The 22,591-nt window shown below is 44.9% G+C and overlaps 1 protein-coding gene across 1 annotated transcript in view; it reads right to left on the bottom strand.

Annotated features, from left to right (window-relative positions):
- Positions 1 to 22,591, bottom strand: part of T265_11470 (hypothetical protein) — a gene marked incomplete at both ends in the record, with an annotated part of 97,566 nt that overhangs the window by 12,151 nt on the left and 62,824 nt on the right. The window contains 15 exons of the mRNA XM_009178134.1: positions 1,125 to 1,256; positions 1,355 to 1,624; positions 2,260 to 2,364; positions 3,512 to 3,814; positions 3,974 to 4,214; positions 5,338 to 5,645; positions 8,658 to 8,972; positions 9,802 to 9,936; positions 11,340 to 11,537; positions 12,532 to 12,705; positions 12,810 to 13,014; positions 15,026 to 15,223; positions 17,658 to 17,836; positions 18,717 to 19,010; positions 20,556 to 20,763. Of these exons, the coding sequence (XP_009176398.1) occupies positions 1,125 to 1,256; positions 1,355 to 1,624; positions 2,260 to 2,364; positions 3,512 to 3,814; positions 3,974 to 4,214; positions 5,338 to 5,645; positions 8,658 to 8,972; positions 9,802 to 9,936; positions 11,340 to 11,537; positions 12,532 to 12,705; positions 12,810 to 13,014; positions 15,026 to 15,223; positions 17,658 to 17,836; positions 18,717 to 19,010; positions 20,556 to 20,763 (3,265 nt within the window). The remainder of the gene's footprint in view (positions 1 to 1,124; positions 1,257 to 1,354; positions 1,625 to 2,259; positions 2,365 to 3,511; positions 3,815 to 3,973; positions 4,215 to 5,337; positions 5,646 to 8,657; positions 8,973 to 9,801; positions 9,937 to 11,339; positions 11,538 to 12,531; positions 12,706 to 12,809; positions 13,015 to 15,025; positions 15,224 to 17,657; positions 17,837 to 18,716; positions 19,011 to 20,555; positions 20,764 to 22,591) is intronic.

Genomic DNA, 22,591 nt, shown 5'->3' with positions numbered 1-22,591 from the left:
CATACTGTGTCATTCAGAACACTTTGGTACCGAGAAATACAGTGATTACCATTCTGTGGTGTTGCTTTCTGTAATTCGACCGCATTTGCGAATCATTCTGGAATGAGGTGAGTTTCGAAAGTACACACTCATTCATTTCTAATAACACTTGTGAGCTCAGAACAGGATAAGCGAATCTTTCGTCTGATAAGCCGCCACTTGCCATGTGAACGTAGATGTCAACGGCAGTTCGGATGTGGCAACTTGTAGAATAGGTGGCTGTAGATTTCCAACCGACCAGGACTGAAGGATAACCGATGCTGTATCCTGCCCAAATGAGATTAAGTCACACACCTGATCAACCCTTCGTAGCTCATCAGTTTAGTCTTCACACTTCTGCTCGTGCCGAGTATCATACGTTGGTCGTACGACAAGGCATTTGTCGGGCAGAATACGAGAACACAATCCTGTATATCTGAATGTTAGTGGGAAGAAACAAGGCTCAAGCGCGATTGCAGCACACTTGGCCGAAACCTGTCATATCATAGATAAGGAGCAAGCCTTCACCATCATATACCGGGTACTTCTGAACCGATGACGACTGGTACGATCCAGACTACTATCGATCGCAGAGGCGATTGGAATCCGACTGCTGGATCCGCAACTTTGCATCCAGAAGAAACTTGTGCGACATCTGAACTTGAACTGGCCTACGAAACATCCGGTCCCACAAGTCTGTCTGACAATGACGTCACTTACTTGACTCCGTGACCCATTGACCTACCCCTCATCCGAGCCCCCTTCCTTTGATTTATATTTCTCTAAAGTGTATGTAGCCCCGATCTTAACCTTTTCCACGTGGTTTCTGCTACCATATAAATTTGTGATGTATTAGCCAAGAGGAACAATCGCAGAGAACAAGCTTTGTTCGCTACCTTCTTCGTTCTTATGATTTGCGGTAAGAATGAGACAGTTGTGAAGTGTCTCTACGCTTTTCGGCATGAGTTGACTCCACCTGGATGGTGAAATTTTCAGTCGAAAATTCCTGTGAACAGCTGGGTTTTCGCGGATACTTTGGGTTTAAAGTTTCAAAATTTTTCTTCAAAATGATGCGGATAAACCTGGTTATTCTGAAGGACACTTACCAGGAAGTCCTGGCACTCCTTTCTCTCCATATTCACCCGGTGGGCCTGGGTCTCCACGGATGCCTTTCAACGCACTGGTTAAACGCCCTGGCAAACCAGGAGCACCAGGGAACCCTCGCTCGCCCGAAAAACCTTAAGGATGAAATTTGGAAGAAGAAAGAATTTCGAAGTTATTTAGTTATAATGCCTTCTTTTGCCTAATGAACATCAAGACCAAAGCATCTACTCACCTTTCAATCCAGGACGCCCACTTGGTCCCATAATCCCCGGCTCACCAACGTCTCCCGGATGACCATCGATTCCGGGCAAACCATCGGCTCCAGGAAAACCAGCTGCTCCCTTGGGACCTCTGCGTCCTGGAAGGCCATCTCGACCAGAGGGGCCGACATCGCCTCGATCGCCTGGTATCCCCGGTCGGCCAGGAAAACCTGGTTCTCCTTTTGCTCCAGGAAATCCTAGTTGGCCCGGGATTCCTGTAACACCACGCTCACCAGGCGCACCTAAAACAAGTAATTTGTAAATCTCCTGTCAGAATCTGGACAGACACAACTAATCACTACCAAATTTTGGAAACTTTCCTTTATTGTCTTTCTCGGTGTGAAGGTAACCTTTTCCATAGCTTCTATCCAGACTAAGACATATATATGGCCGAATGAAATCGGTCAAAATATTTGAGAGATCTCGATCAACCTATATGTACTTTTATCGGCTTCCATGATTTTGGGCCAAAACTTTGCATTCGGGTTGAGTTTTAGCTTATTGGACGCGAAAGTACATCGTTATCCACGCATACCGTTTGTGTGAGTGTGCATAAGGGTCGAATAATCCAACTGTTATTGGTAGTCGAATCCTCAGAGTACACCAACCAACCGTGTTCCACAACTCTTGTGCCTCATCTCACTGGTGGACAAGTGGCCTGAAAAGGCTTGTTAGTCCCCATTGATTTTACCATAAGTGTTAAAATGAACCAGAGTAATCAACAGCACTATGACTCCTGTGTAGCAGAATCCCGGAATTAACTAACGAGCGACAAATCATCCGATCACTGTGCGAAATGTTACAGTAACTCTATCCATCGGTCGCAGGGTTATGGCAATTATCGCACAAGTTACACCGTTCACTGAACCTTGCTCACCTGGGTATCCTTCAGGACCGACCGGTCCAATGTCTCCTTTAGGACCAGGGAAAGCCAATCCAGGGGCACCAGGGAGTCCCTTCGGACCCGGCATACCAAGTGTACCTGAAAAAAAACGAATGGAGAGGTTGCTAAGTTCAGCGAAGAAAAATCCATTTGAGACATCTATCGTAGTTGGACCTTTGATTATTATTGTTTTCTAAGCAGGAAAGTCAGGGGGCTTATTGCCTGGAAGGTACGGAGTTTTTTAGTTCCAGGGAATAAAGTTTTTTTATTCACTAACTTATATTTCAACAAATATCAATATTATTCACTTTTCATGTCACAATCACAACCACTAAGGAGAGGGTCTATGGAAATTTTGATTCGCTGCGGTGACACAGTGATTGCACTTCAATCGATAAAAAACTGCAATTTTTCTGACTGTCACGTAGTCCTCAACGAGCTTTTCTTTTCTTGGATGACTCGTTCTTCTTATCGACCTTGGCGATGTCCTTGAAGGTCGAAGGGGAGTGTTGGGTGTAGTGTACTTCAGCTTGCTGGTTTGAATTTAACTCTCCTACGTATTATTGGCTAACGAGACCGAGTGTTAATCTTTCTGCATTCTTTCAGCCTTTTTTCCTGTCGGATAGATAATTCTGATAAGTAATTCCCCTGTTTCACATTTTGCCAGAAATAAAAAACACGATATATCGCACAGGGATAATACACTGACCGCGGATCTCGGACTTGAAAGCTTTCGGATAGTAGAACACCCGGGTTCTTGCACTCATCTTTTTTTGTTTAAAGCCTCCAGTACTAGCGGAAACAGTAATCTCTCTAAAGTGCCTTCACCAGTAAAGTAAGCTAAGTTTCTATAGAGTGTTGAGCAGCATTTTCTGTCTGATATGCAAGGCGAATCACCGTAGAAGTCAGGCAGGCCTTTCTTTTTGGCTGTTCTCCCTGAGAGTTTACCTCGATAGCTTTGAAGTGTCACTTCTGTCACCTTCTAGATGGCTAGAAAAGGGAACTTTCTCGTGGGTTATGCTACAGAAAATGGAGCTTAGAGCCCATGCTTTGAGGTAACGTAGCTAGAGCTTGGGTTTGGCTTACTTGTAACCAACAAATAGGCCACAAATCAATCGCCTCAGCTCACGTTTTAATTTTTATACTGTTTGTTATAAAGTCGCCTGTATAACCCTTCGGAACCACTTCGTCTGAACAAAAAGAGTGCATTGCATGCCAAGAAATATGGGAGACATTGGTAACCCACCTTTATCACCTTGAGGCCCAGGTGCTCCTGGCGGTCCAGGGGGGCCTGGTCTCCCTTTTAGACCACGGATACCAACTGGGCAGTAAGGAGTGGTCCCACGTTGTCCTTTCATCCCTCTTATTCCTTTCGGCCCTGTAGGTCCTGATGGTCCAGGAATACCTCGCGCTCCACCGGGTCCCACCGGTCCTGGCATGCCTGGGGTGCCAGGAAATCCAGGTTGTCCATCTCTTCCCTTTATTCCAGGATAGCCTGGGATTCCGGGCTGACCGGCAGATCCAACCTCACCAGGTGGTCCCACAGAACCTATAAATAATTCACATGGCATGTTGGTACACAGACTGTCAATCGGAAATCATGTTTACAAAAGTATGCGCAAATGGTTTTTCCCAATCTCCCAACCAGTTAACTTCTCCTAGAGTTGATTGTAGTATATTTTAAAGGGTAGCTGGTCAAGCGTCTCACCTGGAAATCCTTTATCACCTTGTTGTCCAATGGGCCCAGGATAGCCTGGAGGTCCTCTGTAACCAGGTGGACCGGAAGATCCTGGATGCAGAAGTGGAGATTGCCCAGGCTCTCCACGGGGTCCCATATCACCGCGCATTCCAATATCACCAGGCGGCCCCATCTGACCAGTTTGACCTCTGGGACCAGGTCGACCGTCCATCCCTTCAGCACCATTCCTACCGGGTAAACCTCTGTCACCCTGAATAAATGTAAACAGAAAACGATAAAAATGATAAAAGTCTAGTAAACACAACACACATGACTCATTCAGGTTGGCCATCTCGAGGAGCTGGTTGGATAAACATAAACACTTCGAAAACCCAGAAGATTAGATGAAGAGATTAGGGTTTTTCGTGCTTCAGATCCACCCATGGTTACTGTGCATATCAACAGAAATTACAAACTTCTGTAGGTAAGAATAGATCGTCAACTGCTTTATAATCAGTCTTAAGCGCCTTAGTCATCTGGGAAATCTTCGAAACACGAGACCTTTTGTCCTTCTTCGAGTGTTGTTGTGAGGACATGAGATATTGGTGGTGTAACTTTAAATCGCAATTGCATACCGATCATCTTGAGACAAAACACAGTTGTTAAGCTGACAACGTTAGCCGACCTAGATTGTTCGCGTCAGATCTTTGTACCTCTGGACCCCAAACCAGCGGGCTACAGCCAGGTGCATAACTACTGCCACCCTGTGAACTCACAATCGCTTGAAAGCAAAAGCAAGTCACTGGAGAGAGCAGGTAAACAAACCTTTCTATTCCTGGACACTAGTTCTTACTGTTCGCGTGGAATGTGACAAAATCATCAGATCTTATTTTCGGAGAACGACTGGAAACGACAGTTCAGGGTTGACAGAAGGGTTTTGTTTTAGATGAATCACAGTCTACTATACATGGGCAGCTATGCTCATAAATCAGAATCACTAGAGCGATGAATGCTACTCGGGAAGTTAGCACTCACTCCTAGGATCCATCAGATGGATGCAGGATTGCGCTACTCATGGCCGCACAGCCATACTCTGCGGATTCTAAGTGTGTTCAGGTGTCAAGTTTACATAGAGAAGATTCTCTGCGTTCGGGCAGTTATCAGTATATTCGCTAAGGATAAAATAACGATTTACTTACATGTTCTATAGAGAAAAAGTTTCCTGTATAAGTATTAGTCCAAACCATGAATGTGGAAAGCGTAGGAATCAGATTCGCCCATTCTTTGGTTTAGTACGTTTGTGTGTGTGTGTGTGTGTGTGTGTGTGTGTGTGTGTGTGTGTGAACTAGCACTCGAGAGTAAGATAGCATAACAACAAAGATGGACAAAAATACCTTCAGTCCGGGAAAACCAAACGATCCAGGTAGGCCTTTGGGACCAGGCTGTCCGAGCGAGCCTGGAAATCCATGTTCACCTCGTAAACCAGGTGGTCCAGGCATACCACGGCTACCAGGGCGCCCGGTGGAGGATGCACCGCTTTCTCCCGGTTTGCCAACTTTTCCGTCCATGCCTGCAATGCCCTTTTCACCTGGGCTCCCAGGCGGGCCGGGAATCCCCGGTTCTCCTCTTATACCTGGACGACTGATGACAGATCGGCCTGGTTCGCCTGGAATTCCAGAGGGTCCGTCTAACCCAGGCCTACCTGGATGTGAAAATAAAGTGCATTGTACGGATTGAGTTATTTGGTGGTAAAAGTACGGAATAAATAACATGTACGAGTTCAAACCCCAAAACGGTTAAAGATATACACTACTGATGAGCAGTACTGATAAAAGTGGTACTTGAGTCTAGTGCCTCCTCAGTTTTGTGTTTGAAACTACCACAACAGTTGCGCCAGGACAAAAGGAGGTCTGTTCAAACGAGAGTAATGTGAATGTGAATTTTACAAGCCCTGCAGTCACCTACAATAAATCGGTTTATCATTAAACAGCTTGCTTCTTTCAATGTGATAGGACAACAGATCACTGCTACAAGACGTTATCCAACATTTCACTGCGTAACGCGTTGCTGACACTGGAATCCGGCAAACTATCGTGTGTTTGCTTCACTATCGTACCTAGAGTTTGAACAACCTCAGCAAGAACATTCATATGGCTTTCTCATGAAGAAAACTACTCACGAGGTTGCTGAAAACTCTTCGACAGCCCACGACCGGTTTCGCCCTTCTTGGTGCTCATCAGGTAGGCGCAGTCCTCGAGTTTTCCTCGACCTTATGCTCTACTTGAACCCAAATTGGACTGTTTTCGAGAACTACATTCCTTTATGAAAATATACTACGATATCTCGAATACCGTGCCAACTGAAGCATGAGGCGACCTGTGTGCAGCACATTCGGTTGTAGAATATCGTAAACGAGAGATTCGGTTGAGTCTATCGTAAAAACCAAATTGATTTGCAAGCGTGAGTGTATTTCTCGAATTCATAAGGCTTATTTCTGAGCCAGGTCTGGTTTATCTACCAGCGCTTCTCAAAGAACGACTAACATAATTATTTGGAAAATGTGTGCAGAAGAACAATAAACTAAAATTGATGTGCCTGAATGGTGTGCACGAAAAACGGCATTTGCTATTGCACCTATTTCAATCTCAGAATTATAGAGAGTTCCGCATAACAAGTGAAGCACACAAAACGTCCGCCTTTTCGATCCTGTACTCTGTTTAGTTTGTACTGAATAGCTTAGTACAAGGATAAGATGTGCTCCAAAAGTCATGGTCGACGGGCACAGGGCTTGATTAACCGTGATCGGTTATTTTTGGCTGCCCTCCGAACACGTGACCATTCTGGTGGTGGCGCCATGGCAGATCACGTCTATAGTGATAAGGAACGATTTGCGTTTTGGTGGGTGTTGAATCGGGCAAGTATATTATGTACAGACCCACGAGGCCTAAAAAGCCCTCTTGGAGGAAAACTGTTGACAGTAAGTCGATCTTCTGGTGGCTCGCTTTTGTTGGCTGTTGATCAAGCGACAGTTGATATGCTAACTAGTCTTGAGTTGCGAAATTTCGTCACCACCCTGACCGCGCACGGACAATATGTTCTTGAATGGTTACAAGCCAGCTGCGAAGGTCGGAGAACAGATCAACTGCAGCCTGGTCAGCAAATAATACAGAAGAAAACTGCGTTGCCAGGTGACAAACATGGTTGGCTATCTTCGAGAAATACATTCATTTGCGAATCAATTTGGTTTTCACGAGAGACTCAACTGAATCTCACGTTTATGATATTCTACGACTGAATGTGCTCCACACAGGCCGCCTCATGATTCAGTTGGTACGATATTCGAGATATGGTAGTATATTTTCATAAAGGAAACTACTCATAAGGTTGCTGGGCTGTCGAAGAGTTTTCAGCAACCTTGTGGGTAGTTTCCTTTATGTTTGGCTATTATTCACACACCATTAAACTCGACTCGTTAACTTGTAGGTGAATGAGTTCACGCTGATGATACGCTGATGTAGTGTTTCAAGTTCAAGGCAGACAGCTCAGTGGATATTTCTCCCTCGTTAACCTGATAAGCTCTATCCCAGAAATGGTTTTAAGATGCAACTACAGCAGGATGTCTTGCCCCGACTGAGCAACAGCCCGAACGAACGTCCTTGTTGAAAATTTCGAGTTCGTTTACAGCTTAAAATGAACTTACAAGACTTTGCCACAATTTCATTTTGACTATATGAGCGAAGAGTCCCGTTTATTCCTAGGTGAAAGTAAATCATATTGATGGCAGTAGGATCTCTAGTTATAAGAGATTTAAAGTAGTGCGAGAGGCTTCCTAAACATGGGACAGTGGTATGCACCTTTGAGACATCGGATACCAGGTCTATAATGCACTTGCTTGGCAGAATAAAAATCGGTAGGTTACAGACTGAATATAGAAACCTGCATGTGAAGAACTTAGAGTGTTTCGTTTGATTTCTACGTCACAGGCACTAGAGATGCGGACACAACATTGTAAATGAGTTGAATTGAGATAAACCGATCACAAAGTCATCAGTGGCTAATGCATAAACTTCAAACGTCGTTGTACAGCTTCTGACGGCCGTTACCTGGTAACGTCAACGAAGTATCTCCGGACCCAGTATGACGGTCACTTTGTGCCTGATGTGCGAGTCTTGACTATGTTAGCGCACACTGCGCCTGGAAGAGCATTTACCACTGTTTGTCCTTTCTTTGGTTGTTGGTCCTTAGACGCGTGTTCCCATACCAAAATCTTTACATACTTTGGGATTCACCTCATCAGACTGGCACTGCCCTTGGCATGATCTCGAATGAGACGTTTCTCTCTTTTCTCCCATATTCTCCTGTTACTCTTTCGCATTCATCGCTTGCACTCACTTTTTATGTTTGTGACCATGCTCTTCAAAAATAAATGATAATTGTTGACTCTCCATAAAGTACAAATAAGACTAACCTGATTTTGCCCGACAACTCGTGCGTAGGTGCGAATGCGCCAGTCAAAAACGTCATGGAAGAGGTTACTGTGCTTTACAAAAGTTGTATAGCTTTGTTTCTTGATAAATTCAACGAATAGCGTAATTTGCCTAGGAAAGGAATCGTTCAACCATAGGATACAATAGAACTAACCAATGGGTTGATAATTAGGAGAAGTAATGAGTAAACGTACGGATTATTATTTCCAAGAATAAACAGTACATACCTGGCCACCCTGGCTGCCCCGGTGGACCGATTGGTCCCGGGATTCCTTTGATACCTGCCGGTCCGGGCCTACCTGGTTCACCTTTGATTCCTATCCTCCCTATAGACCCAGGATATCCATCTTCACCGCGGTCGCCCTTGAGACCTGGAGCAAAGGCTTGTCCATCAACACCGGGTTCACCACGATCGCCTGGGAGTCCTTCTTCACCAGTTGGTCCCGGATAGCCAGGGAGACCTTTGGGCCCAATATCCCCCGGAACACCAGGTCGATAACATTCACCCGGCCGACCTGGTTCACCTTTTAGTCCCCATGTCCCTAATAATGGGGTAAACATGAGAATTTGTCACAAGTACGGGGATAAGAAAATTGAATTTTTCTGCCTAGTGAAAGTTTTTCCACGTTTCTGTGACCGATATTTTCGGAGACTCAGAGGACACAAACAACAGTGTGACCAGTAGTGATGTAATTGGCAAAAAAATGATATCGAAAATTCCTAAACGTGCAAAAAGTTGAAGTGAAGACATACGAGAATGAACAGGGCGAATTTGAAATTATTACCGTCAATTATTCCGCTCATAGGTTATCGGTAGCTTATTTTTGGTTCCAGAAAGACTTGGTAATACAAGCAAGTTTGATCGGTCTTGATGGTGCTTACTTTGTATAGGAATAACGTAGTTTTCTCAGTGTTACTGACGAAGACAAAATAAACTAAGTCAACCACTATTATGTCAAACTGTTTACAGTTACCCCTTTGTGAAGGAACCATGCAAGTGAGCCGGTCTTTCTTCTCTGAGTGTGATTTTCTCTTTGAAGGAAAAAACATGCTTTCAACTGTTGGCAGTGCGTTTCTAATGGTTTATTTTGCATCCAGAAGTGACCGAGGGCAAAAGAGGCGTCCATGTGAAACGTACACTACATCAGTCACAGACTGAGGTTGACAACACCATGATGAAATCGTGCATACGGATAGAACTCACATGGTGAAAAACACGCTAACAATGGAACATCGAGCACTTTGGGGAGTATGGAACATTTAGTATTAACACAGAGCAGTGTAAACGATTTTTAGCCGAGCGAAAATACCTCAAAGGACAACCGATCAATAGTTCAAGTGATAAGTGATTAGATAAAACTTGTCACCCACCTGGAAGACCTTTCTGTCCTTTCCTTCCCGGTTCACCAGGTAAAACTGCAAAACTTGGCTGACCCCGCCCTCCTTTGACGCCCTTTGGACCTTGAAATCCTTTTGGGCCCATTGTACCATTCATCCCAGGTAGTCCTAAATGCATAAAATAAAACAACGAAGTGTACGAGTCGATATATATATATATATAACTCTTTCTAGCGTAACGAATGGCCCGGTGATTCAATCTCAACTGAATGACCCAGTAATAAGCAATTCTCAAAGGCTCCTGTAATGGAGTGAAGTACAAAGCAATCTATACTGAACATTTTAAACAGGGTTACGCTGAGTTCCACTGGAACCTTAATCCTTCACTACCTATTTCAGTCTTCCAGGAGAAAGCCCTGGAAAGCAACTTGGTTTTTAGCGAATATACACTCATTTGCAAACTATATAGGTTTTTCGAGAGACTCACCTGGAACCCAGCTAAATCTCCCGCTTGTCTCGTTTGTGATGTTCTCAGGCAACAGATTTTCAGCAAGATTATGCGTAGTGCAATACAAATAGATACATGTATCGCGAATTCTCGAATATCGTAGCGACTGAAACATGAGGTGGCATGGTGCAGCACATTCAGCTGCCCGAGAACATCACAAACGAGAGATTCAGCTGGGTTCCAAGTGGGTCTTTCGCAAAACCAAATTAGTTTGCAACTGAGTGCATATTAGCTAATTCCCTGCAATTTGGTTTCAAGTAGAACATAAGGTTGACGGAAACCCGAGGAATGAGCCTACTTGATGAGCCCCAAGGAGGGTGAAACCGGTCGTGGGCTGTCGCCGGATTTTCAGCGACCATATGTGTAGTGCATTACAACTTGTTTTTTTCCCGTGATTTATTCATGTTCGTTGCATCAACAATTTTCAGAAGGAAAAAATGCAACAAGCATTCAAACAAACGGGTCGTGAGTTTGACAAAATCAGCAGACAGTGCTCTTTAATCAGACTGTGTACTCTGTGCTCTGAGTTTAGCAGCTCTGTTCGAAAAATCTATCACAAAGTTTAATAGTGTTCTCACTAGACTCCTCATCTGCAACATACTGATGGCATCACATTGAATCACAGCAAAACGGTAGAAAAAAAGCTACCGGACTGAGTAAAGAAGATGAACGCGCCACGCTTATTGTAGAAAAACTCCTCACATCCTTCTTGACTCTTGTCCAAGGCGAAACAGATGTGCAATTCAGGTATAGCCGAAAAACTGTCCATAAATTTAACCTATCTGTGTAACTTCGATACAGGAAATAGATTCCACTGACCTGCCCTTCCCGGAAATCCTTTTATTCCAAGGATGCCGGTGATGCCTGGTATGCCCATCGATCCCGGTAGACCGCGCGTTCTCCGCGGAATAGTTGAGCCATTAGACCAGGCTCTCCGATATCACCGGGCAGCCCTGAAGTTGGGAAATGTAAGAAAGTGTTGAATCAACCCATAAGGGGTCCCGTTTTTTAGATGTGGACGTGAGGTCGGGGTAGAATTATTATACGAAAGTGCAGCGCGTACCTTTCTGTCCAATATATCCACTCTCTCCAGGCCTGCCTATGTCACCAGGAGGTCCTGGAGGCCCAGGCATGCCTACTGAACCTGGATAACCCGGTGGTCCTGCGGATCCAGGGTATCCTGGGGAGCCTTTCATCCCAGGCATGCCGGCAGTTCCGTTCTCTCCATCTGTTCCACGCAGTCCAGGAAAACCACTTCCACCTGAATAGATGGCAAATAACAATAAGTAAATAGTGAAGGTATAATAGTGTCATAAATATGAAAATATAATCTGACTACTGAACCAGTTGTAAGTTGTAAGGACGAAGGTTTAGGTAAACTACTGAAAACAGGAGTTGAGTCTATCTAGATGGAAAACGGTGAGTTAGTCTATATCCCCACCCATTTGGCAGAGTTAGACATTTGGCCAGTCAAAATATCGGTTTGGATTATTAAACCAACGGTATTTGTACTTGCGAATGAGATTGAAAAAACCGTTTAGATTGCTTAGAAAGACCTCCGTGGCCAATACAATCCACAAATTGTGGCGAATGAAATCAATGAGACATAAACAATGGTGCCCAACGCCCTCTTCCCAGCTAATGAAGTCCTGTCCACCTCTTTGCATTAGCGCTATAGGTGGTCCGCTGTATTCCACAAGCCAAGTTGTCTTTGTGAGGCGGCATTGTTCATGAATTTCGAGCTGATGCGCGAAGAGAAGGTCAATGACTGATATCCGTACGCTTAGAAGTTGCAAGTGAGTTCCCTAATTGTTCTCGAATCGGTTGTTAGATCTCCAGTGGACGAATGATTTGGAGATTTTATATCCTCATTAGTCAGCACTTATTCTTTTAAATATTATCACTCACGTTTCGGGTTTGATAAATGAATGATGGGGCAAAAAGTGAGGGAACCAGAGGCGAAAATGAAACTATACCTCAGGATTGTACAAAGTTATTTCACGCACAACCAAATAGGAGAATTTGACTGTTGTTGCCTAGAAAAAATCAGAACTGCAGTCCCAGTTTACAGTTTCTGTATTTCAAATATTTCTGAAAGTTTGGGAAATATCTACTTATTTGTAAGGAATTAATGCTGTTTGGAAGCCTTACAAAGTATTTAAAAATCCGGGGCTTGTATAGGAACATATCATATCAGTAGGCACACCTATGACTGTGAAAAACCCAAGTCATTGATTCATTAGGATTTTGCTTACCTTTTATTCCCATTTCTCCTCTGCTTCCCGGCTCACCGGCAGGGCCAGGATCACCACGAAAACCAGGTTCGCCTTGAATTTGGCTTTGCTTACCTTTTATTCCCATTTCTCCTCTGCTCCCCGGTTCACCGGCAGGGCCAGGATCACCACGAAAACCAGGTTCGCCTTGATAACCTGAAGTGGGTTTTGATCGTAGTAGTAATCACAGTAATAATCGGTGAATGCATGAAAACCTGATTAAAATCCGCTCATCACGTGAAATTATGAATAGAACTCACCCTTCGTGACTTGTGGTCTCACCCGATCACAGTAACCCTTTGCTCCGGGTAGACCTTGTCGACCTTTGACCCCGGGATACCCTGGGGTACCAGGCTCACCAGGCATGCCGTCCACCGAGCGACCGTCTACGCCAGGGTCACCACGAAATCCGGGGGACCCATCCTCGCCAGGTGCACCCACTGGACCATGTGGTCCTGGAAAGCCCTGAAAGTTGGGAAAGATGTTGTCAAATTACGGGTAGCATTTTTCGACTGTATTTCATTCCACCTAAAGCTCATTGGCTTTGAGCAATATCTGCTGTACTACTAGTTGAAGGATTTCCTATTTTTGCCTGCAAAGGTGCACTGCACAAAGGACCCCTGATTTAGTTTGTTTGCAAAGGCACACAAGACAACCTAAAGACCTTGGGGTTTTGCGGGGTAGGTATTCTGTTCATAGTCACACCACTCTCGTTTGAGCGGCCGTGTTCCTGTTCTGGCGTAATTATTCCGGTGAGTCCACACCAAAGGGAAGCGCTGGACTCGAGTTTCACTCTTATTAGAGCTTACCAGCTATGCATATCCAATGACCGTGGCGGGATCTGAACCCCGGACATCTGACATGCGAGGCGAGCGTGTGACCACTACTCCACCAACGCACGTTGGACGTATCTGAATTTTCACGTCTAAACAGGCGAACGTCTCCACACATGAGCGATGTGATTGATGTGCCCGACTCATCGAGCGACGACCCAGTAACTGTCCTGGTTGTGACGATCGATTGACCCGCCCGTGAGGACTTCCCAGTCAGGTAGCGTGGCACACGCTTGAAACCCTCTGGGTAGCTTTTTGGTAGCAAATGTGAAGTTTTTTGGGATAGGTATTTTGTCCATATGCACTGCTGATGAGCTCTAATAAGAGCGAAACTCGAGTCCAGCGCTTCCCTTTGGTGTGGATTCACCGGAATAATTACGCGAGAACAGGAACACGATCGTCCAAACGGAGTGGTGTGACTATGAACAAAAAACCTAAAGGAAGACAGACAAATCTTCCTCACTCTTACCTATTACGATGAAAGGACCTTCTCTTTTAGAAATACCAATACCGGAAACGATATTTTTTCTCCGTGTCAATGTGGACAAAGCAATTCCCACTTTACCCGAAAAAGTGGTCTCCTGAGCCATCACCACAGTGGGTTTAGGTGAACTGGTAAATCACCGACACATAACCTTCTGTCCTAGACTCGTCTGATGGAATAAAACTGATGTGTTTCGGTGTTCCCGAAAACTTCGGTCGAGTACTGTGTGACGGCGTGATTCGAAAGCTCTCTATGTGCAGACTTGTGGAACTGGTATGCAACACCAGAAAAACCTCTCGATTCAGGTGAACCTCAACTGTTCTCCTTGTCGGATCGTGTTTTATCAAACTGCTTTCCTCGCTCCCGAGCCTTGGTGTCAAAAAAGACTCGCCGACAAAGGATGCAACAACTTCATTGCGAACAAGCAAGTGGAAAGTTACAAGGGACCTCGCGGTATTTAGAGGGCACTTTGGACATCGATCCAGACTATCTGACCTGCTTTTGGTGTACACGCACCATCATCGGCCGTGTTTCTGTGAAGTGCCTGGACACTTATAATCGTCGGTCGTGCTTCTGTGGCCTAACTGAACACTCCTCATGGTCAACCGCGCTACTGTGGCATACCCCACCATCATAAGCCGTGCTTCTGTGAAGTGCCTGGACACTCATAATCGTCGGTCATGCTTCTGTAGCCTGAGTGAACACTCATCATGGTCAACCGCGCTACTGTGGCATACCTGAGCACCCACCGGCTGGTGCTGAATTGATTGACTGCTTAAACGTTGTCGGAAGCCGTTTTTTGGACCTGGACTCTTGAAGGCCCTTCTACTGGTGAACTTTAAATGTCCAAGTAGGTTTCGGATATTCTGGGACTATTTTCACGAATCTCGTCTTCCTGACAGATCCGTAGGATCAATACTAGTGCCCCTTCACACTGCTCTTCGTTATAAACAGCGATTTTTTCGCTGTTTCTGGTTGCGTCCATACCTTTGCAGAAGAGACAAACCACCACAAGTCTAACACATTTGTTCCCTGAGGTCTGCCGCATGCGCGTCATTGGTCGACAAGGTGTCTCTGAGTGTACATCCTTCCTTCTCTTTTAAGCCACACTTGAGCGTAACATTCATCACACTTGTTTCAAATAGACAAACACACTTACCCTCCGACCGGGTGGACCAGGGTCACCGATGTATCCAAACGAACCTGGAATACCTCGATCGCCCGATTCACCCTTCTCTCCTGGTCGACCGTCTTCACCACGTTCACCAGGTATAATTTTCTCCTGAACGATACGCACTAAGCCTTTTTCACCTCTATCGCCTTTCTCTCCAAACGATCCATCAAACCCGGGTTTACCCTGCAGAAGGGAGATACAAGGATAAAGCCAAATGTAAGTTTTATACATTGGAGACCTTTTTGATTGAAGCGCCTTTGTAAAATTGTGTACATTGTATTCTATTGTTTGATGTCGGTCGGCCATATTATACTGCTGTTTCACGTCATCCTGACAGTGTCAAACGTGAAGGAACAAGTGCCCCGAATCAGCCTTAAGCTGAAGAAATCTGTCTTTATGATTTTGACTTCTTTCTTTTTGTATACGACCAAGTAATTAGGCAGATTTTGCCAAATAGATGTCCAATTTACGGAGGCATCTGACCGTTTCTATTTGGGACCAGTGCAAACGAAACCAAAGTGTACGCGCAAATGCCCGATTCGTTCATCGGGCGTCTCTGAAATGCCGTAGCCATACTGGGTCGCTCAGTTCCTACCTCCCTATTTCCATTCTAGCAACATTCTGAGTGACTCTTACGAAGGCTAATAAGGGGACCAGCGGGTCTTATGCAGGACTGCAGGACTGTAGAAATAATCAATATCGATCAGATTTCGGTCCCTGAGTTTGTTTAACAAGATTTGGTGTTTGAAGGATGAAGGAGGAAGGATGTTTGAAGGTGGCTTGTCAAGAACCAAGACACTCAGTAGATTGTCTCCCACTCATATCGTTGACACTGAACTACGCTTACAATGCGAAAACTTTCCTTTGAAAGCTCACCAGAAAGCTTGTTTAGCAAGCCTATCCGATGAATGTAACTCAGTGTCGCGGAATAACTACACCAAGTGAGAACTGTAAATACTTGTGTCCAACTACTCCATACTCAATAACTTCGCAGGTGGAAGTCCTCCACCGCGATCTCGATTTTAGCGTCAGGGAGTCAGCATATTTGTTAATGTGACCGTAAATTCCGTTGCAACTAAGTTTATCGATTTATTTAGTTACATCCTTTCCTCCGTTGTAGGTGTTCAGAGCACAAGAAAGTCGGAAAATGCTACTTACAAGAGTTTCTGTTGGTTTACATAATACTATGGTACAACACCGGGCGTTTCGAACATTTGTCTACGACTAAATCGCGAGTGGCGAATGCAGCAATAAATGGAATAGACGGTTAAAAATTTACTCAAAAACAGGTGAGGCGGTAAGGCATGCGGTAAAAAAGGGATTGTTCAAATCACTCAACCGGAGTTAACTGAGAATTACAGCTGGTTGCTGTAATCGAATGGTGTTTGCGAGTACGTTTGGTCTAATGACCTTGGGGCGGTTTGATGGATGACTCAGCCGGGTCGATACGGTGGTCTGCAGGGAAGAGGTGAGCAGCAATCCCACACGTCATGTGATTGGATAGGCTGATTCCAATGTGAGAAGCATGTGCAGAGCAATTATTTGGGATAGCTGTCGAATCCTCCCACCGGCGTTTACACGGTTTCGTTAGTCTCGTTGTGGCAAGTCGCTTCTCATTTGAGCAGCTTCATGGTTGACGGACTACAGCTTACATTCTTGACAAGGGTGGCGATGGGAACTTCACCTGAAGAACGGCTTCAACGTCGAATCGCCATTTGAGCAGCTTCATGGTTGACGGACTACAGCTTACATTCTTGACACGATGGGAACCCTGAAGAACGGCTTCAACGTCGAATCGCCATGTCATTTGTAGATAAATGAGCAACTAAAGACTCAGGCTAGCAGTGGCGCGCGTGAACACGTGGCATTTTCAATAGCTATCCGAGAGAAATTTACGAACTCTGAGGTTGGTTGGCCGGCCGGTTGACAGGCAACTGTGTTTGAGCTGATCAGTGTTGTTCGACACCCATCATACACATTTTCCATTACCAAGTTACCAAAAGCACTGAATTCAAGGTCGCTTAGTTCGACGAACAAACTTTACACCACATTTTCTGGAAGCTCATTTTATATAAGGAGATGCCCTGCTGCATAGCGTAACTGTGTCACTGCTACAATGGAAGACAGCCAGTGAATTTCGGGATACCGATAACCGCGGAAACAAAAATGATCTGCTGTGTCCGGAGGCTGGCCAGGTCACGATTTGGTTAAAGTTACAACCAGTTTAACTGCTCACAAAAATTGGCACTTCCTTACTGCATTCAGTAACAGATATTCGATGGTTCATTACAGCTGAATGATACCTCTTACTGATAAACGTTGCCCCCAGTGGCAAGGTATCCTCCAGAAGAACAACCGGTCGGATATCTGTCCTAGTTGAACTTTCCGCGCAAACGGAAGGTGACTGCAAAGACTGAGTACTCTTCCCCATATTCGTCATATCAAGTCAGGCTAGTTAAAGTGAACAATAGCTTGATATATGCATCGGTTTAAACTTCCGTAACCCGGATTGATGCGCCAAAAATTCTAAACAACGAATGTATTTTTCTACGAAAAGATTGAAGCAGATCAGCTGTTAAAAGGAAAAACCTAATGGGAAAACTTGCTTTATACTGACCTTTCTGCCGGGCATACCGGGCATGCCATCGCGACCGGGGTCTCCAGGCCATCCAATGTCACCATCCCCTCCAGCAAGTCCGGGGGATCCATAAAACCCTGGGTCTCCTTGAATTCCGGGTTCACCACGTCTACCAGGTTCACCATCGGGACAGGCCAGACACGTCAGGTTACTCCGTCCTGCCGCGAAAAATCATGAAGGCGCAACACATTATTGAAGCCCATCGAACAGAAGAATTGAACCTAGAGTCTGTTGATATTTCATGAATTTCACGAATTACTTCCGTTAAAGATGACCAACCGTTTCGCTGTGCAATGTGAACGCAGTGACCGCATCGTGTTTCCACCCCTGGTTTCTTTATTTCAGAGAGAAAATTTCTGAAACATTTCAACTTATTTTCCAGCAGATGACACGCGACCTCTTCAAAGCTTCCGATCTCTGACTAATGAATGACCCTCAGTTATCAGGAAGTCGTTTTAGACTTCATGGATAACTCTGATTCAGTCGATACCTCTCGAAACCGAAATTTTCACTGGAATAATGCATCCAGGAAATAGGTGATGAAATGCGGTGAATATCACACAAATATCTCTTACCAGATTCAACCCCAGACATGTAGTCACGTTATAACTTATCTGGAGAACTGCCATTTGATTAAACGTAGAGCGTTCGCGATTGATTCACAATGCTCTGCTATCAGACAGATTTAGTGGTCGATCTATACGTAAGATCAACGATGTTCAACCGGTTATAAAGATGCATAAAGGCAAGCGGAATGTCCGAGTATACTACTACTACTACTAATAGTAATATAAAAAACAGTGCTATGTAATTAAAAAAACACTCAAGAATGTCTCATTTTGCCTCACTACTGAATCTGACCGCCTAAAACTGTGCAGCAATGTTGGACGGTCTGTTCAGGTGTCGTCTGTCCAGGCCAATCTTGCAGCGATCATTGTGAACATTGATGGTGGCAGTGGCGTTGGCCTGTTGGACAGTGAGAAGATCCTTCTGTTCAGTGTATCTTAGAACGTACACAAATTCAACAGAGATGCCCACCTTTTGGACCAGGAAGTCCAGGTAATCCAGGAATTCCAGGTCTACCATCCGACCCTGGGTCACCTGGTAATCCCCTTTCGCCGGCTGGACCACGTATTCCAGTTCCTCGGAAACCCTTCTCACCAGGCTCACCCATATTACCCTTGGCTCCCTTGCGCCCAAATGAACCGGGAGGACCTGGGTGTCCTGGAGGTCCGGGCAGAACTTGATCAGGAGTGTCTCCAGGTGGACCTCGCGGTCCAGGTTTTCCTTCAGGACCAGGCCCTCCAACTGGACCTGGAGATCCTGGGAGACCTGTCAGTGGACGAAAAAAGCATGTATTGAGTGAATCCCACCAACTTAGGCAAATCATGCGTCACACCAGTAGCTGACTTGTTGCAGTTTCATTATTAATGATCGGAAAGCAGAACAATAAGGACTATTGTTATACCATTTGTTCAACTCTATTCTCGGAGGTTCTACCCCACCAAGTTATTTTCTTTGAGATACACCGTTCATTCCGACTACCAACATGTGGTAGTATAAAAACTATAGGTGGATAATTTATTGACCCATCCTGCGTCAGATCGAATTTGCCTTTTGAGAAGAGTATTCCATCAAGATCACATCTCGGTTTCGCCAGGCACAACAAACGTTCGACTGCTATCAATAAAGCTGTGTTAAACCTTAACTACTGTTGGATGAACAGTAGTTATAGTAGTAGTAATTATCAGTGGTTCTGTCAGCGTTGCCACCACTCCAAAGCTAACTGCGGTTCTGATCCCGCTCAAATGATGTTTCCATTTTTTCACCGATATTTCAGGAAGTTGCCTTAAGACCGATGGCGGAGCTATCTCGGGATTCTGATTTGCAAGCATAAATTTGATCGCGGAGCGGAAGTGAGTCTGGTCCCATGGAAGTTGGACTTTATCAATCGAATATTTTATACTAACTTGGGCTCATTCGCTAGGATCTTCACATACGGACTGCGATTCATGCATAGGTTGGACACTGTGGTTAATATCGGAATACAGTTATAAGCTTTCCAATACTGAAAAAAAGTCAGTTCCAGTGACATCGATTTTACCTGTAAGCTGTTGTGACCCGGTGGATGGCTAAAATGTATGGTATACTTCGTTTTATTGACTGTTACTAATCATAGCATTTATCCTTGTCCAATCAGGAAAGTCAATCATACAGCAGGCTAGGAGTGCGGCTTCATATCATTCCTTTAGGTTATACAGGACTACTGATAGTGACTCTTCAGTAGTGAATGCCAGACACCCAGTTGGGAATGCTATCAGAAATAATTCAACTGCCATGCAGCTGAATATTTAATTCAGTCGGTTCTCGAGATAGAGGGCTTTTGTGATCCTTCAGGCTGGGATGTGCAAACGATTGTCGATATTTTGGTGGGTAAGCTCGAGAATCTTCCTTAAACCATGAGGATCTAGGATTATTCCATTTCCTAACCTACACGGTATAAATTCATGGACCGTTGGCAACTCTCAGTGGAAGTTATACATCGCCGCCTCACCAGTGAAATCTACATGGCACTGAATACGAGTTCAGGCATTCAATAATGCGAATTGTCTTGTAAGGTTGGAAAGAACAGTCCTCTTTCTGTTATCCGAAAAGGGGGCTGAATGCTTGCGGTGGAAAATTCATTTGGAGATTTCCAAACGGTTTGGCAGATTGGTGGTTAACTAGTGGCGATTGCGAGTAATTCCGGTAACGAAAACGAAGAAATCGGGGAAGAAAGTTGTCCTCCTATCAAGAGCATTCAGCTCTTCGAGCAGGCATTGTAACACGAACTGTGCGTCTAACCTAATAAACAAACGGTGCAACCAATCAATATACCTATTTCTCCTTTTGGGCCAGGCAAGCCAGGCTGTCCTTCCGTGCAGTAACGACCAGGCAAACCGGGCTGACCGACTGGACCGGGAAATCCTTTTTCTCCCGCAATTCCGATAGGTCCCATTGGACCGGGAAATCCAGGTGCGCCTATAGAACCCGGGAAACCTTTTTCTCCTTGTCTTCCTTTTGGCCCAGCACAGAAACGTTTGCCCTGTGTGTGGGGATGTGGGAATAGCGGTTACAGCGTGGTTGATTAGAAGGTATCAGGCAAAACAGATGCAATTGGAATACATATACCTCACAGTGAATCAGCCGGCAAATGTCTAAGAGCATGGGCGCATCGATTGGTCTAATCGCCGTTGATCTGTTCACTGAACTTGACAACTGGCTTGCAAACCTTGAGATGACGCCATCAGTTTGCAGTTAAGTGCGCACTGATAACATCTGCTCGACTGAAGGATAAGCGCTCACAGGCTGATTGCCAAGCGTCGTGAACAGATCGCGGACCACCTGATCAACCCTCAGTTATTGGTAGTCTAGGCCTACCACTAGAAAAACTCATCTTGGAGATGGAGTGTAAAGAGAGCTTCTCCTGGCTTCAAGTTTGTGATTCTGAAGATGAATTGGCCCCTAATCAGAGGACTTTCATCCGTAGTAAAGCACTTGCACCCTAATGCGTGGAACTCGTAGGATGGACAGCACCGAAAATGATAGGTAACACTAGTGGTTCAATCAGCTGATGGATTCTTCTAAAGCTTCCAATATGTATGATTTACTGACTAGCTGTATCTGATCGCTGAACCGACGAAGTTGTGTAAACAGTAATCACGTGAACCGACAACGAGTGGATCAACAACAGCATAAAAAGTGAATGCGGGCGATGAATGTGGAAGAGTGAGAGGATAAAATTAAAATTAAAAGAGAAAAGCGTCTCTTTCGAAGTCATGCTAGCAATAGTTCCAGTCAGACATGATAAATCCTGATGTATGTAAGAATATTTAGTATGGAATCACGCGTGTAAAGACCAACAACCGAGGAAAGGACAGACAATGCCGCTCACCGAGCCCGTACATTGATTCGCACCATCTCCTAGTTTGGTTTCTAGGGTAGACTCTTATAGCATACAGTCTCCATGTACACTAGCTGTCACCCCTTTGAAACAGAAAGGGTTCAGCGACACCACATTATATGACTATACCAAGAACGCGCCAAGTTGTTGTCACGCCATTTAACTTTTAAGTTCTGCAGAACCTCTGCGTTGGCACGGACCTTGACCACTGGTCGAGCTCATACTGAAAATATGGAACTGATTGTTCCGTTTCCTGCCAGATATGTTGCGTGAAATGGTTGAATTCGAATAAAAGACTCCATCGAAGACTTTTATTGGACGAACGAAGTTGGCTGATACGCAGTCTTACCAAACTAGTTGATGCTGCGCTGAAACTTGGGAAGAAGTAAGTGACATCCTGGCAAGAATATCAGCAGCAGTAAATAAACCTAAAGTAGGTGCTCACAGTGTGTATACAATGTTTGATGCCAGGAATTAGTCCATTGGATACAATTTATTGGAATGATCGACATTCCCTCGTTTGAACGAATCACCAATCAACGTTACCACCGTCTAACTTTCGGACACAATCCTTCTGGAGCGTTTCCGTCGGGAAATCCCTACTTGGGACTTTGGGTAGCTGAGGTATCAGCGTTCTCTCGAACAACAGGAATCTGACAAACAGTAGAATGGGCACTGGGAACCATGAATGTAATTCTAAGACACACTAACGTACGGCATACATACGAACATGCGACCAGTAGAAGGGGAATGTAGCAACTCATGGGAACGTGTGGAAGGTAGTCATACCAATCACCGTGGCGGTCTCGCTATGGGAACCAATTCTGTGTATGTCTGTTCAGCATTGTGTGTATCTGTCACGATGTCTCTGCACTAGAATGTTGGCCTTGCCAGGAATCGAAAGTGGTCGTTTAGGCGACTATTTCATCCTCTAACCCATCTGGCCACTGGCCACGTGACCAAGGTCAAT

Source organism: Opisthorchis viverrini, assembly GCF_000715545.1.
Source record: "Opisthorchis viverrini unplaced genomic scaffold opera_v5_501, whole genome shotgun sequence".
Classification (NCBI taxonomy): Eukaryota; Metazoa; Platyhelminthes; class Trematoda; order Opisthorchiida; family Opisthorchiidae; genus Opisthorchis; species Opisthorchis viverrini.
This window is presented reverse-complemented; position numbering and strand designations above follow the sequence as displayed.